This window comes from Molossus molossus, unplaced genomic scaffold (genome assembly GCF_014108415.1).
Source record: "Molossus molossus isolate mMolMol1 unplaced genomic scaffold, mMolMol1.p scaffold_m16_p_6, whole genome shotgun sequence".
Taxonomy (NCBI): Eukaryota; Metazoa; Chordata; class Mammalia; order Chiroptera; family Molossidae; genus Molossus; species Molossus molossus.
Genome location: NW_023425399.1, coordinates 54311917 through 54326414, shown reverse-complemented (window position 1 = coordinate 54326414; position 14498 = coordinate 54311917). Strand labels below are relative to the sequence as shown.

The 14498-nt window shown below is 38.3% G+C and overlaps 1 protein-coding gene across 4 annotated transcripts in view; it reads left to right on the top strand.

Moving 5' to 3' along the window:
- The window catches only part of KBTBD12 (kelch repeat and BTB domain containing 12), a 101959-nt gene that overhangs the window by 72265 nt on the left and 15196 nt on the right, over positions 1-14498 (top strand). For all 4 annotated transcript variants that reach the window (XM_036245332.1, XM_036245331.1, XM_036245333.1 and 1 more), the window contains one exon: positions 2345-2542. In XM_036245332.1, the coding sequence (XP_036101225.1) occupies positions 2345-2542 (198 nt within the window). The remainder of the gene's footprint in view (positions 1-2344; positions 2543-14498) is intronic.

Below are 14498 nucleotides of genomic sequence, written 5' to 3'. Positions count from 1 at the left end.
CCACCACAGTACCACATTGAAAGAGGGCCCATGAACAACAGAGCTCTTCAGTAAAGCATGTCCCCTCCTTGGAAACATTGCAGCTCAGAGTTGGCACTATAATGGTCTAAATAAATTATTTATCCAGCAAGATAAGAGAGAAAGTAGCTCAAAGCTTCCTGGGTTTATAACCTCAGTCCTTAAATTCATACTAAGACAGGAAACAGGCCAGACTTCCTCCAAAGTCCTTTTCTGTCACCTCTTATGCCTGGCATAAACCAACCATGGTAAAAATAAGCTGTTGCTGTCAGTCTTGGTTCATTGAGTACCATGTGTCAGGCACTGTAAAATCTAAGATGTATGGAAAGTGGCTTTTGCCTTGAATGAGCTTACAAATACATCCATTTGGACAGGCTGAGAAGGCATAGAAAAAGTTAAATTTCTCATTCATTCATTCATTCATTCCAGACACACATGCCAGGCACTGTACTAGGTACTGAGGATACAATGCTGAAGAAAGATTAAAAAACAGGTGATGATGCAAATGCCATCTGACTAGTGCAACGATGGGTGCTGTGGTTCTCAACCTTTCTAATGCCTGACCCTTTAATACAGTTCCTCATGTTGTGGCTTCCCCCAACCATAAAATTATTTTCGTTGCTACTTCATAATTTTAATTTTGCTACTGTTATGTCTTAGGCAACCCCTGTGAAAGGGTCATTCGACACCCAAAGGGGTTGCAACCCACAGGTTGAGAACCACTGGTATAAGGTGTTAAGTAACAGTGATGTTCAGTGTATACCATGAAATCAGAGCAGTTCTTACTTTGGGTTTTGATAATGCTATAAACAACACAGACAATCAATACTCCACAAATGCAATGACTCTTCTAGGACTCTCTCTAAAGGAAAGAGAGCTGGTTTAGCCTGAGGCTAGCACTTTAAAGTCTTTTGATTGATCATGCAGATCAGGGTTATCAGATTGGATATGCATGGAATAGGATCACTGATGAGAGGAGTATCCAGTAAAGAAGTGTTTCTCCTTCCACGGAATTCACCTCAGTCTCAGGAGCCATATTTCAGGTCAGGAGATATGGCCCTGACATTTAAGAACTTTCATTGTTGGACTTTGAAGAAGAGAACAAAAAAGATTGCCTACAAACTTGTATTATTATTACAATCTATTGGAAATTCTTACACAATTACTTTTCTCATGGAGAATTGTACTTAAAGTCATAATTATGTAAATTATATTTCTGTTACTTGTTACAGTCTCTGGACTTCTGAATCTAATTTGTATCTCTTTTAAGGTACCTGTCATTATCTCCTTCATTTATTTGCATAGATGGCTCTTTCCAGCCAATTAATTTCTCTCTCTTTTTTTAGTATTTTCTGTTTTGTTTATTAATATCATAAATGATAACTTTTCTAAAAGAAAACTTATTTGAATGAGTTACTACTAATAATAAATAAGTTCTAATTGAATGAAAACTTCATGCCAGATGATGTTATGTGAGAGGAGTGATAATAATATTAGTAGTTATTATTTAATGAACATGTATCATACTTTTGCATGGTGCTTATACTTCTCATTTACTTGTTTGTTTTTTAATTTATTCCTCACAGCAACGCTATCAAATGGGTAGTATGTATGATTGTTAATGATTTATAGATAATAGAAGTGACAGCACATTAATTTCTCAATGGGAAGAAACATGCCTTATTCATCTTTCTAAACTTCTTATCACTTAGCACATTGCCTTGCATATATTAGGCAATCATTGAATTATCTGTTGAATGAACTGTATCATCTAGAAGTGCAAGATACATTGGGAATTGGGTTTGGGGGCCTTCCCTTGACCCCCAAACCTTATATTTACCAAAGAATGGTCTTTTACTAATGGGGAAAAATTCATGCAACTTAAGAAGAGAGAAAAAGACAGGCTTTCAAAAATGAGGAATGGAAAGGACACATCCCTCTCTAGCAAGAACAGTGAAGTCATTGCTAATTATCAACAGGAAGACAGATGTCAGAGTCAAGTTACTCTCAGGTTCAAACCTAAAGTCTTTATTCTAAAGGGAGAACTCATTGTGTCAACCAATGTTGGATATTATAGAATATGGAAGATTGCATTAGAATCAGCCTTATGCATAAAAACAAGCAGATAGAACACTATGACTAGAAATGACATTAAATTTGGCTATGCAGTACCTAATAGACATCACTATTGTTTAGAAGTAGCACCAGGCAAGAAAGAAAAGGCGTAAAGGCCCATAAACTTCTGTTACAAACCATACCAGGAAGGTGGTGTTAGCCATAATACAGTGTTCTTAGTCATCTCATTTCTGTGTATCATTCTCAATAGGTGGAATTGGCTGTGTAGGTCAAGACAAGGGCCAGGTTCGAAAGTGCCTTGATGTGGTGGAGATATATAACCCTGATGGGGACTTTTGGAGAGAGGGCCCACCTATGCCAAGTTCCCTGCTCTCTCTTCGAACCAATTCTACCAATGCAGGAGCAGTGGATGGGAAGCTTTATGTCTGCGGGGGATTCCATGGAGCAGGTATTGATACATTTTTAAATATTTTATAACCTTCTTTGTTGCTGATTTGACCTCCCTTAAGTGACCTAGTTACCAAAGAATTATCATGAGAGCAATATGGGCACTGGCAAAAGTACAGATTTTGGTGTTCAATGACCTTAAGCAACTTACCAAACCTTTGAATTTCAGTTTTCACATCTACAAAATGGAGCTACTATCTCCAAAAGGATATGGTAAGAATAAAATGAGTTTTAGTTTATAATGGGAATAAGAGAAGAAATGGGAGAGGGAAAGCTAATGCCTGATTATAGGACAGTATAAGAAATATTTTTTCTTTTTCTTTTTTATTGTTAATGCTACCACAGATGTCCCCCATTTTCCCTTACTTTGCCCAACTCCACCCAGCCCTCTCACACCCCCATCTCTGCCTTAACCACACTGTCTGTATCCATGAGTTAAGCATATATATTCTTTGCTAATCAATTCACCCTCTTATATCCATTAACCTCTACCCCTCTTCTCTCTGATATTTGTCAGTCTGTTCCATGTATCCATGCCTCTGATTTTATTTTGTTCATTGGCTTATTTTATTCATTAGATTCCACATATTAGTGAGATCATATAGTACTTGTCTTTCTCTGGTAGACTTATTTTACTTAGCATAATTATCTTCAAGTAAATCTATGCTGTCACACAGGGTAAGAGTTCTTTCTTTTTTAGAACCATGTAGTATTCCATTGTTCCATGAATTTTTTATCCACTCATCCACTGATAGGTACTTGGGCTGTTTCCAGATCGTGGCTATTGTAAATAATGCTGCTATGCTCATAGAAGTGGATATATTCTTTCTAACTAGTGTTTTGGAATTCTTAGAATATATTCCCAGAAGTGAGATAACTGGGTCAAAAGGCAGTTCCATTTTTAATTTTCTGAGGAAACTCCATACTGTTTTCCACAGTGGCTGCACCAGTATACATTCCTACCAAAAGAGCATGAGGGTTCCCTTTTCTACACATCCTCACCAGCACTTGTTGTTTGTTGAATTATCAATGGTAGCAATTCTGGCAGATGTGAGGTGATACTTCATTGTCATTTTAATTTGCATCTCTTTGATGCTTAGTAACTGAGCATTTTTCATATGTCTCTTAGTCATCTGTATGTCTTCTTTGGAGAAGTGTCTGTTTAGGTCCTCTACCCATATTTCAATTGGATTGTTTGTCTTCCTGGTGTTGAGTTATATGAGTTATTTATATACTTTGAAAATTAACCCCTTATCAGATATATCATTATCAAATATGTTCTCCTATACAGTGGGTTCTGTTTTCATTCTGTTGATGGTTTCTTTTGCTGTGCAGAAGCTTTTTAGTTTGATGTAGTTACAATGTTTATTTTTATTTCTTTGTCTCTCTTGCCTTAGGAGATGTATTGGCAAAAATATTGCTACTACAGATATCTGAGATTTTCCTGCCTATGTTTCTATTTAGGATTTTTGTGGTTTACTGGCTTACATTTAAGTCTTTTATTCATTTTGAGTTTATTCTTGTGCATGGTGTAATTTGGTAGTCTAGTTTTATTTTTCTGCATGTGCCTATCCAATTATTCCAACATTTATTGAAGAGACTATTTTTACTCCATTGTATACTCTTGCCTCCTTTGTCAAATCTTAACTGACCATAAAGGCACAGGTTGATTTCTGGGCTCTCTGTTCTGTTTCATTGATCTGTATGTCTGTCCTTGTGCCAGTACCAGGTAGTTTGGATTAATATGGCTTTGTAGTGTAGTTTGATATCCAGTACTGTTATCCCTCAAACTTTGTTATTCTTTCTCAAGATTGCTAAGGCTACTCAGGGTCTTTTTTGGTTCCCTATGAATTTTTGAAATATTTGTTCTAGTTCTGTAAAATATGCTATTAGTATTTTATTTATTTATTTTTATTAATTTATTTTTGTTACAAAGGTTTCTCCTCTTCCCCCCACTAATTCCTCCCTCCCCCGCCCTCCCGGCCCTGTCCCCAGCTTTGTGTCCATGTCCATTGTTCATGCATATATACATATAAGTTCTGGGGTTTATCTCTACCCCAACACCCTCTTTTCTGGGGATTGTCAGTCTGTACCCCACTGCGATATCTCTAGGACTATCCCATTCCTCAGACTGTTATGTTCAATATATTCCACAAATAAGTGAGATCATATGATACTTGTCTTTCTCTGTTTGGCTTGTTTCGCTTAGGATAATAGTTTCCAGGTCCATCCATATTGTATCAAAGCATAAGACACCTTTCTTTCTTATAGCTGCATAGTACTCCATTGTGTATATGTACCAAAGCTTTTTTTTTTTATTAATGAATTTTTGTTACAGATGTTTCTCCTTTTTCCCCCACTGATTCCCGCCTCCACCTCCCTCCCTGCCCTGTCCCCAGTTTGTTGTCCATGTCCACTGTTCATGCATACATGCATATAAGTTCTGTGGTTTATCTCTCCCCCACTACCGCCTCTTCTGGGGATTGTCAGTCTGTAACCCACTTCCACATCTCTGGGATTACTCTATTCCGCAGACTATTATGTTCATTATATTCCACAAATAAGTGAGATCATATGATACTTGTCTTTCTCTGTTTGGCTTGTTTCACTTAGGGTGATACTTTCCAGGTTCCTCCATGTAGTCTCAAAGGATAAGAGATCTTTCTTTCTTACAGCTGCTTAGTACTTCATTGTGTATATGTACCAGAGCTTTCTTATCCATTTGTCTACTGAAGGACACTTGGGCTGTTTGCAGGTCTTAGCTATTGTAAATAGTGCTGCTACCAACATGGAGATACATATATTCTTTCTGATTGGTGTTTCAGGCTTCTTAGGGTATATTTCTAGAAGTGGGATCACTGAGTCAAAAGCCAGTTCAACTTTTAATTTTTTGAGGTAACACCATATTATTTTGCATAGTGGCTGCACCAGTCTGCATTCCCACCAGCAGTATACTAGAGTCCCATTTTCTTCTCACCCTAACCAATACTTAATGTTTAATGATTTCTTGTTGGCGGCCATTATGACAGATGTGAGGTGATACCTCATTGTTGTTTTAATTTGCATCTCTGTTGATGATTAGTGATGTTGAACATTTCTTCATATGTCTCTTAGCCATTTGTACGTCCTGTTTGAAGAGGTGTCTATTTAGCTCTTCTGTCTATTTTTTAATTGGGTTCTTTATATTCCCTTTGTTGAATTGTATGAGCACTCTATATATATTGGAAATTAACCCCTTATCTGATATATCATTGGCAACTATGCTCTCCCATGCAGTGGGTAGCCTTTCTGAATTGATGATTGTATCTTTCACTGTGCAGAAACTTTTGAATTTGATGTAGTCCCATGTGTTCATTTTCTCTTTGTTTTTATTGTCTTAGGTGATGTATCAGTGAAAATTCTGCTGCATAAGATGTCTGAAATTTTGTTGCCTACAGTTTCTTGTAGGATTTTTATGGATTCATGAGTAACATTTAAATCTTTTATTCAGCCCTGGCCGGTTTGGCTCAGCAGTTAGAGCGTCGGCCTGCGCTCCGGAGAGACCCGGGTTCGGTTCCCGCTAGGGGCGCGTACCTTGGTTGCAGTTTGTCCCCGGCCCTGGTTGGGTCATGTGGGTGGCAACCACTAGATGTGTCACTTTCACGTCGATGTTTCTCTCTCTGTCTCTCCCTCCCACTCTACCTGAACAAAATATCGAAAATAAATAAATAAATAAATAAATAAATAAATCTTTTATTCATTTTGAGTTTATTCTTGTGTAGGATGTATGTTGACAGTCTAGTTTCATTTATTTGCATGTAGCTGTCCAATTTTCCCAACACCATTTATTAAAGAGGCTGTCCTTACTCCACTGTATGCTCTTGCCACCTTAGTCAAATATTAATTGAGCACATTGCCTTGGGTCCATTTCTGGATTCTCTGTCTGTTCCACTGGTCTATATGCCTGATCTTATGCCAGTACCAGGCTGTTTTGATTACAGTGGCTTTGTAGTATAACCTGAAATCATGTAATGTGATTCCTCCAACTTTGTCCGTCTTTATCAAGATATTTGAGGTCTTTTTTGGTTACATATGAACTTTTGAAGTATTTGTTCTAATTCTGTGAACTATGCCGTTGGTATTTTGATGAAGATTGCATTGAATCTGTAGATTGCTTTAGGTAGTATGGACATGTTAATGATGTTAATTCCTCCAATCCATGAACAGGGTATGTGCTTCCACTTTTTTATGTCTTCTTCTATTTCTTTTTTCAATGACCTGTAGTTTTCTGCGAATAGGTCCTTTATTACTTTGGTTAAGTTTATTCCTAGGTGTCTTAATTTTTTGCCGCAATGGTAAATGGGAATTTTTTTTAGTTTCACTTTCTGTGAGTTCATCATTGCTGTATAAGAATGCCATCAATTTCTTGATGTTAATTTTGTATCCTGCTACTTTTCCAAATTCATTTATTAAGTCTAGTCCTTGAGGGTTTCTACGTAAATTATCATGTCATCTGCGAATAATGACAGTCTCACTTCCTCCTTTCCAATTTGGATCCCTTTTATTTTTTCTTACTGTCTGATTGCTGTGGCTAAGACTGCCAGTACTACGTTAAATAAGAGTGACGAATGTGGGCATCCTTGCCTTGTACCTGTTCTTAAGGACAATGCTTTCAGTTTTTGCCCATTGAGTATAATGTTGGCTGTAGGTCTTTTATATATGGCCTTTATTATTTCAAGATATGATCCCTCTTTTCCCACATTGCTGAGTGTTTTTATCAGAAATGGATGCTGGATTTTGTCGAAGGCATTTTCGGCATCTATTGATATGATCATGTGGTTTTTATTCTACATTTTATTTATGTGGTGTATCACGTTTATTGATTTGTGAATATTGTACCAGCCTTGCATCCCTGGGATGAATCCCACTTGGTCATGGTGGATAATTTTTTTGGTGTATTGCTGGATCAGATTTGATAGTATTTTGTTCAGGATTATGGCATCTATGTTAATCAGAGATAATGGCCTTTAGTTTTATTTTTTTGTAGTGCCTTTTTCTGGTTTGGGAATTAGAATTATGCTAGCCTCATAAAACGAGTTTGGAAGTCTTCCTTTTTCTTGAATTTTTTGATATAGTTTGAGGAGAATGGGTGTTAGTTCTTCTTTGAATGATCGGTAAAACTCCCCCGTGAAGCCATTCAGGCCAGGGCTTTTTTTTTGGTGGGAGAGTCTTGATTACATCTTCAATTCCTTCTGCTGTTATTGGTCTGTTCAAGTTTTCTATCTCTTCCTGGTCCAGTTTTGGGAAACTATGTGTTTCTAAAAATTTGTCCATTTTGCTTAGATTGTTTAATTTGTTGCCATATAATTGTTCATAGTAGTTGTTAATGGTCTTTTGTATTTCTGTGCTTTCAGTTGTTACTTTTCCTCATCCCTTTCTGATTTTGTGTATTTGGGTTCTCTTTCTTTGTTTCTTGGTGAGTCTAGCTAAGGGTTCATCAATCTTGTTTATCTTTTCGAAAAACCAGCTCTTGGTTTCATTGATCCTTTGAATTGTTTTTTGGACTCTATGTCGTTTATTTCTGCTTTGATGTTTACTATTTTCTTCCTTCTACTTGCTCTGGGGTTATCTTTTTGTTTGCTCTCTAGGTCTTTAAGTTTTGAGGTTAGATAGTCTATTAGAGATTTTTCTTGTTTTTTGAGGTAGGCCTGTAGTGCTATGAACTTCCCTCTCAGAACTGCTTTCGCTGCATCCCATAGATTTTATATTGTTTTGTCTTCATTTTCATTGATTTCCAGGAAGTTTTTAATTTCTTCCTTGATCTCCTTGGTAATGTATTCATTGTTTAATAACATGCTATTTAGCCTCCATGTGTTCAAATGTCTTTGAATGTTTTTGTTGCAATTGATTTCTAGTTTCATGCAATTGTGATCAGAGAAGATGCTTGATATGACTTCAGTCATCTTGAACTTGTAGAGACTTATTTTGTGTCCTAACATGTGGTCTATCTTTAAAAATATCCCATGTGCACTTGCGAAGAATGTGAATTCTGTAGTTTTGGGGTGTAATTCTCTGTAGATAGTTATTAAATCCATTTGGTCTAGTGATTCATTTAGAGTCTATGTTTTTTTGCTATTTTTTTGTCCAGAGGAAATATCCAGTGATGTCAACGGGGTGTTGAAGTCCACTGCTATGATTGTATTGCTGTTGATTTCTCCTTTGAAGTCCACTAGAAGATTTTTAATATATTTTGGTGCTCCTATATTGGGTGCATATATGTTTATCAAGGTTATATCTTCCTGTTGGATAGATCCTTTCAATATTATGTAGTGGCCTTGTCTCTAGTTATGGCCTTCATTTTGAAATCTATTTTATCAGATATGAGTATTGCTACCCCAGCTTTTTTTTCCTTTCCATTTGCTTGGAAGATTTTTTTTCCATCCCTTCACTTTCAACCTATGTGAGTCTTTTGTTGTGAGGTGGGTCTCTTGTAAACAACATATAGATGAGTCATGTATTCTTATCCAATTAGCTACTCTGCGTCTTTTCATGGGAGCATTCAGTCCATTCACATTTAAGGTGATTATTGATATGTATTTATTTATTGCCATTTTTGTTTAGTGTGGTTATATGTTTTTTCCTATTTCTCCTGCTAATTACAGCAGTCCTTTTAACATTTCTTGCAGTGCTGGTTTGGTGCTAATGTATTCCCTTAACTTTTTTTTTTTGTCTGGGAAGCTCTTTATTTGACCTTCTATTTTGAATGATAGCCTTGCTGGGTAGAGTACTCTTGGATTCAGATCCTTGTTTTTCTTGACCTTGATTACATCATGCCATTTCCTTCTGGCCTGTAGTGTTTCTGTTAAGAAGTCAGCTGAGAGCCTTATGGGGTTTCCTTTATAGGTAACCTGTTGCTTATCTCTTGCTGCTTTTAGCATTCTCTCTTTGTCTTTAATTTTTGGCATTTTAATTACTTGGTGTGGGCCTGTATGGGTTCTTCCTACTTGGTGCTGTCTATGCTTCTTGAACTTGAATGCCGTCTTTCTTCATCAAATTAGGAAATTTTCTGTCACTATGACTTCAAATATATTCTCTGACACTTGCTCATTTTCTTTTTCTTTGGGGACTCCTATGATGTGAATGTTATTATGTTTCCAGTTGTCCCACAGTTCTCTTAAGCTGCTCTTGTTTTTTAATTTTTTTTTTCCTCTTGGTTTTCTGATTGGTTGATTTTTTCTACCCTATCTTCTAATTCACTGATCCGGTCCTCAGCCTTCTTTACTCTGCTATTTAGACTTTCCACTGTGTTCTTTATTTCTGATATGTCATTCTTCATTTCTTCTTTGTGTTTGTTAATTTCCAACTGGTTGATTTTCAACATTTCTATGTCTTTACTCATGGTACTCATGTCCTTACACGTGCTGTTGAGCTTCCTCAAGATGATGGCTCTGAATTCTAGTTCTGTTTACTTGCTTAACTGCACCTCATTTATTTCATCTTCAATAGAGGTCTCTTGTTCTTTCATTTGGCTTTTGTTTCTGTGTTTCACCACTTTGGCTATCACAGTGGGCTTTGGAGCCTACCAAATTTTCCCTATGGGTGTTGGTGTTCTGCTGTTTGTGGCTCCCTCTCCTGGGTTTGGATGAGCCAGGGAGAACCCACGTTAAACACCACTGTCAAGTCTTACTTTCCTGGTTAGAATTGCTAGCCCAGGGAATGGTACAGTTATCCTCTAGCTTTATGCCTGAATGCTATCAGTAGCTGTTACCTGAAGAACCTTTGCTTCTCAGTTGAATGAAAAGCTCCCTCAGGTGCTCAGAGTAAGGGGATTTCTTGAGGGTGGGGCAGATGCTCGTTGTTAATGGGCCTCAATTTGCATTTTCCTGGCCACTGGGTGGGGTAGAATCTTCGAGGGAGGGTCCGCCTCTCTCCCCAGAGCCTTGGGAAGGAGTAAGATGACCACAGTTCTATATGGCCATAACTCAGCAAAAGCTCTGAGTGCCCTCCAAATCCCGAGTGTCCCCACACAATTTCAGTCCAGTCTGCTCTTTCTCTGCCAGAGCCCAACATAATTGGCTGTGGCTATTTTAGCCTTTGTATGGCTCTGTGCTGTGGAGTCACTTTGGAGTTTAACCCGAGGGCACCGCTCGCAGCTTAGGCTGCTGCTCACGACTAAGGCCACTGCTGACAGTGGGCTCACAGCCATCCTCTCATGTCTCTGCAAGTCTACTGATATTTAGTCAGTGTCCCTGGTTATGTGGTCCTCCAAGCTGCTTTTCTGTTGCTTTTTCCCTACAATTTGTCTTTATTTTCATTGTAATTCCAGTTTGGTCCTAGGAGATGGTCTGTGTAGCTTCCATTCACTCTGCCACCATTTTTCTACACCCATACCAGAATTTTCACTGATACAATGCCTAAGGCAGGAAAAACAAAGATAAATAAATAAACACATGGGACTATATCAGAGTAAACAGCTCTGCACAGCAAAAGAACCAACCGTCAAAATGGAAAGGGAACCAACTATATGGAAGACCATAATTGCCAATGGTATATCAGATAAGTGGTTAATTTCCTAAATATATAGAGTATTCATACAACTCAACAAAAAGTAGACAAATAACCCAATTAAAAAATTGGCAGAGGACCTAAAGAGACACCTGTTCAAACAGGACATACAAATAGCCAAGAGACATACGAAAAAATGTTCAACGTCATTAATCATCAAATAGATGCAAATTAAAACAACAATGTGGTATCACCTCACACCTGTCAGAATTGCCACCAACAACAAATTATCAAACAACAAGTGCTGCTGAGGGTGTGAAGAAAAGAGGACTGTAGTATATTGCTGGTAAGAATGAAGACTGGTGCAGTTACTACGGAAAACTCTATGGTGTTACCTCAAAAAATTAAAAGTTGAACTTCCATTTAACCCAGTGATCACACTCCTAGGAATATACCCTAAGAAGCCTGAAACACAATCAGAAAGAATATATGTACCCCTATGTTCATAGCAGCGCTATTTATAATAGCTAATATCTAGAGACAGCCCAAGTGTCCATCAGTAGATGAGTGGATAAAAAAGCTGTGGTACATATGCACAATGAAATACTATGCAGCTGTAAGAAAGAAGGATCTCTTATTCTTTGAGATGACATGGAGAGACCTGGGGAGTATTATGCTACCCAAAGCAAACCAGGCAGAGAAAGACAAATATTACATGACCCCACTTATTTGTAGAATATAATGAACAAACAAACTGCTGAACAAAATAGAGCTAGAGAGATAGAAGTGAGATACAGACTGACAAACTTCAGAGGAGAAGGAGTGGCAGGGAAGAGATGAACCACAGATCTTATATGTGCGTATGCATAACAAATGAACATGGACAACAAAGCTGGAGACAGGGTGGGGGGAATTGGGAGGAGGGTGTCAATGGAGGGTGGGAAAGGAGAAACATCTGCAGCAAAAATAAATTAATAAAAATAATTTTTTTAAAAAAAAGAGAGAATGTCCCATATGCACTTAATAAGAATGTGATTTCTGCAGTTTGGGTGTCTAATTTTCTGTAGATGTCTATTAAATCCATTTGGTCTAGTTCATCATTTAAAGTCTCTGTTTCCTTGTTAATTTTTTGTCTAGAGGATCTATTCAGTGATGTCAGTGGGGTGTTGAAGTCCCCTGCTATGATTATTGTTGTTGATTTCTCCTTTAAAGTCCCCCAGAAGTTTTTTAATGTTTTTTGGTGATCCTATATTGGTGCATTTGTTTACCAATACTATATCCTCCTGTTGGATAGATCCTGTGAATATTATATAGTGGCCTTTGTCTCTAGGTATGGCCATTATTTTGAAGTCTATTATATTGTATATGAGTGCTGCTTTCCCAGCTTTATTTTTCTTTCTTTTGCTTGGAAGATTTTTTTTCATGTCTTCACTTTCAACCTTTGTGAGTCTTTTGCTATGAGTTGGGTCTCTTATAAATAGTATATGTATGAGCAATTGCTTTCCCATGGGTTAAATTTGCTTTGATAAAAGTAGTTTCTATGGTGAGGCCTCTGCCTTCACAGCTTAGTTGCCACAGGGTGGTGCTAAATCCCCATGGAAAGAGTAGTTGCTTCTCCCCCCAGGCTAAAACAAAGAGCTACTTGACAAAGGTGGCTGCTGAAGCCTTGGGGGAGGGGCTCAGCATAGGAACTCAGGCCTCAGCCTCCACTGCTTAGTTCTCAGAAGCATGACCCCAAACAGTGACAGGACCCCCCCCAACACTGAAAGAACATCCAACACTGAGCTTGCCTAAATTGCAGATCTTTTTGAGGCTTCTAGTCCCTCCCCCTCCTTGCTTGCTGGCAGTCTCTAGCCAATTTTTATTTTTCCAGACAGTTGGTAATAAATTTCTGAGGGAGGGGCCATTGCTTCTCCCCAGAGTGCTGGAAAGGGGCCCTTTGAGTAATATGGCTACTGTCCTATGTGGGAGTGATTCAGCCTCAAACTCCCAGTGGCCTCCTTACCAGCTCTCTGCCCTGTTTCACAAACTCCCAGCTGTCTTTACACAGTTCCAGTCAAGGACCCTCTCCCTCTGCTGGAGCCCAAGGTGAGCGGCTGTAGCTGATTTAGTGCTCTGGACCTTCAGGGAGTTGTCTTTTATCCCTGCAGCTCACCTTGCCAGACAAAGCCTCAGCTTGGCTCATCTCAGCTAGGTGTTACACCAGGACATTTCCCTGTCTCTCCATTCAGTGTTGGAGGGTTGCCACTTTGTGCTGTGGAGCTGGCTTGGGGTTTTAACCCCCACTTCTCAGATGAAAATGCTTATGGCTAAAACAGCCTTTTGCTGCTGCCCCAGGACCCAGCCAGCCCTTTCACGCCTCCACAGTTCCTACCAGGCTCGATTTGGTGCCATCGTTCTATTCCTGGTTATAAGGGTTCTCCGCAGCAACTTTTCACTTGGTTTTCCCCAATCATTTGTCTTTATTTTCATTGTAATTCCAGTTAGGTCCTAAAAGATGTCCTGTGTAGTTTTCATTCACTGCATCACCATTCTTTTCTCTCTCTGTCCTCATTTTTTTAATTAATTTATTTATTTACTTTTGTTACAGATGTTTCTTTTTTTCCCCCCACTAACATCCTCCTCCCAATCCTGTCCCCTCTTCCCCTCAAGCACTATTGTCTATGTCCTTGTTTACACGTACATGCATAAAAGTTCTGTGGTTTTTCTCTCTCCTCCCCCCACATGCACCTATTCTCAGTTTGTCAGTCTGCACCTGACATCCATGTCTCTGAGTCTATTTTGTTCCTCAGCTTGTTTTGTTCATTATATTCCACAGATAAGTGATACCATATGATATTTTTCATTCTCTAATTGGCTTGTTTCACTTAGGATAATATGTTCCAGGTCCCTCCATGTCATCTCAAAGAACAAGAGATCTATCTTTTCTACAGCTGCATAGTATTCCAGTGTGTATATGTACCACAGCTTTTTAATTCACTTATCTGCTGATGAACACTTGGGCTGTTTCCATATTTTAGCAATTGTAAATACTGTTGTTATGAACATAGGGGTGCATATATTTTTTCTGACTAGTGTTTCAGGCTTCTTAGGGATATTCCTAGAAGTGGGATCACTAGGTCAAAGTGCAGTTCAATTTTTTACTTTTGAGGTAACGCCATAGTTTTTTCCATAGTGGCTGCATCAGTCTGCATTCCCAACAGCAGTGTACTAGAGTCCCCTTTTCTCCACACACCCACCAACACCTATAGTTTGATGATTTGTTGATGGCAGCTATTCTAGCAGGTGTGAGGTGACACCTCATAGTTGTCTTAATTTGCATCTTTCTTATGATTAGTGATGTTGAGCATTTTTTCATTAATCTCTTGGCCTTTTGTATGTCCTGTTTGGAGAGCTGTCTCTTTAGGTCGTCTGCCTATTTTTAATTGGGTTGTCTTTTTTGTTGTTGTTGAGTTTTATGAGTATTTTATATA